This window comes from Poecilia reticulata, unplaced genomic scaffold (genome assembly GCF_000633615.1).
Source record: "Poecilia reticulata strain Guanapo unplaced genomic scaffold, Guppy_female_1.0+MT scaffold_296, whole genome shotgun sequence".
NCBI classification, from domain to species: domain Eukaryota; kingdom Metazoa; phylum Chordata; class Actinopteri; order Cyprinodontiformes; family Poeciliidae; genus Poecilia; species Poecilia reticulata.
The window spans coordinates 65,001-72,920 of NW_007615071.1; the positions used below are offsets into that span (position 1 = coordinate 65,001).

Genomic DNA, 7,920 nt, shown 5'->3' on the forward strand with positions numbered 1-7,920 from the left:
TATATAGATATATAGTAAATGAATTGAACGCTTCTCCGAGCACTCAAATCGCTTTACACTAGAGCATTTATGCACTGATGCACAGATTGGTGGGCTACGTAGACTTAAGGGCCTAGCCCAGGGGCACATTGACATGGGACAAGGGGAAGGTCGCATTTGAATCGGATATGTATCGGATATGGGTCACATTCGAAAAAGAATCCGACCTGTGCTGTTCAMGCTGCCATGAACAGATCGGATACACGTCGCATTACGTCAAAAAAATCGGAATTGGGTCACTTCAGGCTGCAGTGTGAACGCACCCAATAGTTCCCCGTAGCTCAGAGTGGACTTTAAAATACTGCATCTTAAAAAATCACTGAACGGCAGTTGCTAGTATTGTAGTCTTAAGACCAAGACCGGTCTCAAGACCACTTTTTCATGGTCTCAGTCTCATCTTGGACTTGACCACATTTGGTCTCAATTTTGTCTTGGYCTTGGGCAATGAGGAGTCAGGATTTTATTTCAAGACTGGTCAAGACCACAACTGTGGAAATGTCAATAAATTACCAGCATTTTGTCCAGGTTATTTGTTAACATCTTTGTTTTCACTGGATGCAAACATACCGATTAAAATTCATGCAATGACACCACTTAATAATGACATGTTTTTCTTAACATTGCCACCAATCGCCTCCCCCTTTCACTTGCACCCAGCGCTTCAAGAGTGTTTTTTTTCTGAGCAGCAAATGTCTATGGTAGAATCCCACTACATAAATCACAAGATRTGGCAACGAAAATTCAGTAGGGCGTCGCTTTCACAGACGGTGGGGACTTTGTCCAACTTTTAGTTCACTTAGAAGCAGGGGTGAAAGTAAGGGGGTACGGCAGGGTACTTCGTACCCCTAAAAGATTTTGTGGGGGTACACAGTACCTGCAAGAGAGAGGAGCGGTTGTCTGCTGTAAAAAAAAATCAACGAGTTCACAGTGCAGCTGTGAGAGCACCCACTAAACAGCCGTGACTGAGTTTTTCAAGAACAATCTAAAACACAACTTAATCAGTTAATAAAGTTTCCCTCCCCCGGTTCCCCCATTTCATATTGTTTCTGAACTGTTCGTACTTTCCTAGAACAGCGGTGCAAAATGTTGATCGTGGAAGGTTTTGAGTTGATCTCGGCATTAGGTGACAAACTGAACGCTGAGACCAGCACATCCTCTGACTCACTTAAAACATTTGTAACTTTATTAAAGAACAAAAAAAAAAAAAATCAACAAAACGTGTTCAAATTAATGACCCAACAACAATAATACTCTCAGTGATTTTTGTTTCAACAAGGTGTTGCGCAATTCTGTGCGTTTCGGTTCCATTACCAAAATAACGAGCAGAACAGGAGTTTAAAATTAACTAATCAACCACCGCTGTGTTCGTGAGGCTTATTAATGATCGCAAAAATAAATATCAAGCCTGAAAACCTAATATCGTAACGGACTGAATGTTATGGTTTTAAAATGATCTCCATTCGGCTTGGGGAGTGCAGCAGGTTGCCATGGCAAAGGGTGTGCTTAAACAACAAAGAGAGGCAGAGAGTAAAAATGTACAAGTGGTTTAGAGTTGATCACCTGTTCAGGTTGTTTTATCTTTGTTTACCTTTGTCTAGGCGCATCACAGCCACTGTAGTTACTGAATAAACGACAAACTTGGACTAATTATCTCGTTCTTTGTGAGTATAAGTCATTTACAACAAACATCAAACATGGTAAAAATGTTTAATTAAGTATTTAACAAACAAATGGCTTCTACCRCGATAATTGTATGAACTTAAATTGTCTAATTAAAAAAATAGTTTGTTGCTGTYGGGCTCAGAGTCTGAGACTTTTCCTCTATCAAACACATTTTTTTTGCCTCTTATTTAGTGGAAATATTGATGTTGATGATACTTTCCCAACCTTTGATACTTTTTCAACTTTTATAGCTCCACTGTTGAAAACGAGAAGCTACCATTCACAAATGACAGTGAAATAAAATCCAGTCCAACATGGTTTGGGGTGATTCCTCTGGAACCTAGGAAAAACATCCCAACTTCAGAAGATGTGCTTCAGAACAAATAGGTCATGATTCTAGGCTACTGATTATCCCTCTTTCTGGAGACAGGATCAATAGAACCAGTTTAAAAGCTAAAATAAATGGTTATATGCCAGACATGGAAAACTGGGATGCACTCCATGCCATGATGTTCAGAATTTAGGTCTCATGTCATTTGAAGGTGTCAACATTGCAGCCAGTGGGCTGAGGGAGGAAATGCAGATTTATTTTGTAACAATTCAAGACCTACACAGCTTTTATCGCTTCGCAAAAAAAATTATCAGCACAGAAACACCAAAGCACACAAAGAAGCAACCATATATATATATATATACATATATATATGATTTTTTTTTGTCATAGTACCCCCAAGAATTTAAAACTACTTTCACCCCTGCTTAGAAGGAAAGCTTAAAGAAAGGTAAGCTCTGTGGACGGGATGTTAGCAAGCTAAGCTAGCTGTGTAGGGACAAATTACATTTGCTATGAAAAAAAGTTGTCACTCATGCGCTTAATTATTGTGCGGAGGTGTAGGTGTTGCATATATGGGACAACGCTGTGAGCAAAGTTTGCCATATTGTGATGTGACATTCACAAAGGATCCAAGTATTCTTAATAGCTCTTTATTGAAGACTCACTGAGAGCTGTTATTTATTCTTATAATGCTCTGTGTACACTGCGGTAGCTATTACATTTATTTAATTATATACATTGATATTTCTTTATATTTATACATTGATATTTATTTATTTTCTGAATAAATAAAACCCAAGAAAGTAAGAGCATCGTAAAAAAAAGACACACGCACAAAGGAAATGCAGCAAACATAAAAATAGATGCAAACAAATAGCAAATAAAAAGCAGCAAACAAAAAAGAGAAACGCAAACAAATGAAATGCAGCAAGGCTTAGCTTTAATCAGTCAAACCCATTTGCTCAGGAATGAATTAAATACTTTAGTGAACCAAATTTTTGTACAGCTATTACCTGGCTTAATATCTGTATTCCACCTCCACTCATAGGGGAAAACTATTGGGAGTTTTTAAAACAATTTGCCGGGAGACATGGGTTCTCTCTCGGTGTACCAAACATGGAGCACCCAGCCAKCTGACAGCTGGCGAGSGGAGCTGGCTGTTAATGCAGCAGGAGCAGACATCTCCGAAAACGTCTGGGCAATATTGGAAGTAGGTGATTTATTAATGAACCGAGAAGATATTTCAGATCTATACATTTACATTCTCGCCTAAAAACMCTGTAAAAAAATATTTTATGTAATACAGAAAAAATAATTTTGCCGCCATTGCTGCTTTTCTGAACACCCGTTTTAAAGGATGCAGACCCTAAATTTGAACACAGCTGTTTTTTGTCCGACTCCCTTTAGTGGTCTGGAGCACTTCCGTTTTCAGCACTTTTTGTTTGCATCTTTTCTTTTGTTTGCTGCATTTCATTTGTTTGCGTCTCTCTTTTTTGTTTGCTGCATTTCATTTGCTTTTTGTTTGCGTCTATTTTTATGTTTGCTGCATTTCACTTGTGTGCATGTATTCTTTTTGTTTGCATGTTTTCTCTATTGCTGTGCATTTGCACCTGTCGGCAACCATAATTTATAGATTTATTTGCAGAGAATATATATTTTGCATGTCCAAACCTCAGCATCTCAGCTTTAAGCCACATTTTATATACACTGCTCAAAAAAATAAAGGGAACACTTTAACATTTAAGTGAACACTGAAGTGTTCCCTTTATTTTTTTGAGCAGTATACAATGATATTGATGTCACTCTACTCACCAAGTGACCAACCAGACCCAAATAAATGTTTTTGCCTCTTACTTATTTGCTATATTAAAGCAATATATATTCAGCTAATAGAGACTCATTCCATAAATTAAAATATGACTGAATYGCTACTTTGTTAGTAATTCCATCGCCAAGTGAAAGACATTATATAGACTAATTACATTCATTTTAACATATTTATATTTCGTAGTATGTTTAATAGTGCTAAAAAGTTATTTTTGAAAGCTACTATTAATAAGACGAGCCTGATCAGGATGTATGTCCTAATATTTATTGAGTAACAATGTATGGCATTCAAATGTAAGTTTTGCCTTTATTCTTAGCACTAAAAAAGAAAARGTCTTCCAGTAACTGGGTGCCTTAGCTCCTCCACCCCGCTCTTTCTTGTCCCAACTAACTTGCAACACAGTTACACCCTTGCACCACACAGTGTAAAGACACAAAGTGTCATCACAACACATCAAAATGTTGGTTAGTGTTTAACTTGTCAAATTTTTGAATAATCATAAGTAACACAGTTACCTCCACAGTCGACAACAACATATACTTCTTCGTTCAGCAGAGCTTTGGCTTCTTCCTGTTTCATCTCAATGTCTACTCCCACCTGACTCTTTGGTAAGCCTGTAAAAACAAAGAATATGCATCTGAAGCTGCCTTAACCAGATAACAGCTAATAGGCTTGTTAGTCAGAGGTCTGTAAATAAAATATTATATCCACGTATTGCTGTTTTTGATATGGACTTCCAAAGTATCACCATCAGTTTGCTAAGATATAATTTCTTCAAATTTCCTAGATGAACATTATTTAAAGAGTTTGTACAAGGGGTAAATACATTAAAAATGACTTTTGGATCACACTTTAGAATGAAAAATTTCATCCTCACCAAATGTGTAAAATATACATTTTGGAAGGACAAAATCTATCAGCTAGGTAGTGAGATCGTTGGATATTTTATAATTTCTTTTCAGTACTATCCATATAAACACATTTTTCTAGTTTTGTTGCAAATATGCCATATTTTGCTGAAGTTTTAGTTGAAACAAAAAAAGAAAAGTGTAAAACAATGCACTTGCATCTACAATGCATCTACTGATGCTGAAGGAGCATCCTTACTTTTCCTCTGTTGAGATAGACTTGAAATCTATGTTCATCTATACAACTGCACAATCTATGTTAAGTAAACAACATACTTCTCCATCAAATATATATCATATGTCATGGGTGAGTAAAATGAAGAAACGCAGTAATGTGATCTAAATTAGATTTTATTAGCTATGTTATCAAGTAAATACATTCACTATTTTGTTATTTATAATAATATTATTAATACAGATATTATTATAAATAATGGATAATAATCACTCTCAGCCTAAACCTGTCACATTTTAGAGGGATACCTCTAATCAGGTATACCTTTGTTATACCCAGGGGTGAAGTAAGGGGGTACGGCAGGGTACTGCCCTAGAAGATTTAGCATGGGTACGCAGTACCTGCAAGAGAGGGGAGCGACTGTCTGCTTTTAAAAATCAGTGGGTTCATTGTGCAGCCGTGAGAGCACCCACTAATCGGCCGTGACTGATTAGTTTTTCAAGAACAATCTAAAACACAACTTAATCAGTTAATGAATACCTTTATTCTCATTTCATATTGTTTCTGAACTATTCGTGCTTTGCTAGAGCAGCGGTCCAATAATACGTCGATCTCGACATTAGGTGACAAACTGAAATGCCGCCAGGACGCTGAGACCAGCACGTCCTGCTCTGACTCGCTTAAAACGTTCGTAACTTTATGAAACAACAAAAAAATCAACAAAACATGTTCAAATTAATGATCCAATGAATAATCTCAGTAATTATTGTTTCAACAAGGTGCTACGCAATTCTGTGCGTTTCGGTTCCATTACCTAAATAACTAGCAAAGCAGGAGTTTAAAATTAACTGATCAACCACCGCTGTGTTCAGGGAGGCTTATTAATTGTCGCAAAATACATAAAGCCTGAAAACCTAATATTGTATCGGACTGAATGTTATATAAATATAACATTCAGTTTTAACGTAATCTCTGGTTGGCTTGTGGAGCGCAGGAGGTTGCCATGGCAATGGGTGTGCTTAAATGACAGAGAGATAGAGAGGGGGGTTTTGAGTTGATCACCTGTTCAGGTTATTTTACCTTTGCTTTGGCTCACCACAGCCGCTATAATTTCTGAACGTTCAATAAACACAAACTTGGACTAATTATCTCGTTCTTTGTGAGTATGTCATTTACAACAAACATCAAACACGGTAAATATTTTTTATGAAGTATTTAACAAACAAATAGCTTCTACCRCGATAATTGTGTGAARTTAAATTAATTGTCTAATATAAAAAAATTGTTTGTTGCTGTTGACCTCAGAGTCTGAGAGGCTTTTCCTTTATCAAACAATTTTGTTTTTGCCTCTTATTTAGTGGAAATATTGATGTTGATGATACTTTCCCAACCTTCAATACTTTTTCAACCTTTATAGCTCTACTGTTGAAAATGAGAAGCTAACATTCACAATTGACATTGAAATAAAATCCAGTCCAACATCTGGTTTGAGGTGATTCCTCTGGAACCTGTTGGAGGAAAAATATCCCAACTTCAGAAAATGAGCTTTAACCTAACAGAGCTCTGTGGGTCCTCCTATCAGTATGAGAGTCAGGGTGAGGAGGCGCCATGTTAGGAAGAGAAGTGCAAGCTGCAGGATCTTCAGAACAAACAGGCGTACTACTACCAGGCTTACTGATTATCCCTCTGTCTGGACACAGGATCAATAGAACCAGTTTAAAAGCTAAAATGAATGGTTATATGCCAGACATGGAAAACTGGGATGCACTCCATGCCATAATGTCCAGAATTTAGATCTCATGGCATCTTAAGTTGTCAACATTGCAGCCAGTGGGCTGAGGGAAATACAGCTTTATTTTGTAGCAATTCAAGAGATACCCAGTTTTTATCGCTTTGCAAAAAATTAATCAGCACAGAAACTCCAAAGCAAACAAAGAAGCTATTTTTCGTGTTGTTGYCATAGCACCCCCAAGAATTTAAAACTATTTTCACCCCTGGTTATACCTGATTATAGTAGAGATTATAGTATAGGTACTATAATCAGGTACCTCTGCAAATATCTAAATTCATTCCACTGAGAACTTTTTGGGATATTAAAGCTTAAGGATACTTTTTTAAAATTGAACCTAGCATAAGTACTTCACCACAACTTTCTCTTGAACCTCTCTATTGTGTTCAATAGTGCTCATGAAACAGATTGTTCCTTAATTTTTAACAAAACTGAGGTCTTCACAGAACAACTGGATTTGCCTCCTTTMTCTTTTGGCTGGACGTTTTTGTGGGGTCACCACAACGAGTCCTTCTCCTCCATCTRACTCTSACAGCTGGATTTATACTGAGGTTAAAGCACACTGTTGTGAAGAAATTAATACAGTGTTTTCCTATTTGGAGATATTTAGAAGAAAACAAGTGAAGCAAAGCTTCCTTTTAAAGGGTTTGAAATAAAAAATCTGAATAAACAAAAAGGGGTTTGATTTTAATAAAGCCACAAACTGTTTGTGTTCATAAGCAACACTGGTTTTTAAGCATTGTTCTTTTTAAAATAATTATTGTATTTTTTTTTCTCCTGGTTGTCTATAACCAAAAATGTACACTGAACATAGAATTACTTCCTTTTAATTTTAGGTAAAACATTTACGCTTTCTATCTTATCTTGAATGAATTGACTTATCACATTTTCTAATAGGTTTGTAGCCGTGCTCCCATTCTTGACCTGGCGCTTGACCTTTGACCTACCATCAACAGATGTGTTGTCATGCAGAGATGGAAAGTTCACTTTCATAGTTTGTGACGGAGGAGCCGTCACGAGCCGGGACTTAATTATGAKTCCGTGTCAACATATGCATACACATACACAATMGCTAACTTACTTCTGTTGCAGGTTAAACTGATGCGGTTCATTGTGGGTGCACACGCGGTGTTCCTGCTTTAGTTGGCATATCCATCCTAACCTGTTTTCAGTTCCAAACATTTT

At 36.9% G+C, this 7,920-nt stretch overlaps 1 protein-coding gene across 1 annotated transcript in view; it reads right to left on the reverse strand.

Annotated features, from left to right (window-relative positions):
- The window catches only part of LOC103460800 (uncharacterized), a 48,591-nt gene that overhangs the window by 19,498 nt on the left and 21,173 nt on the right, over positions 1-7,920 (reverse strand). Inside the window, exon 8 of the mRNA XM_017303480.1 lies at positions 4,373-4,477. Coding sequence (XP_017158969.1) covers positions 4,373-4,477 — 105 coding nt within the window. The remainder of the gene's footprint in view (positions 1-4,372; positions 4,478-7,920) is intronic.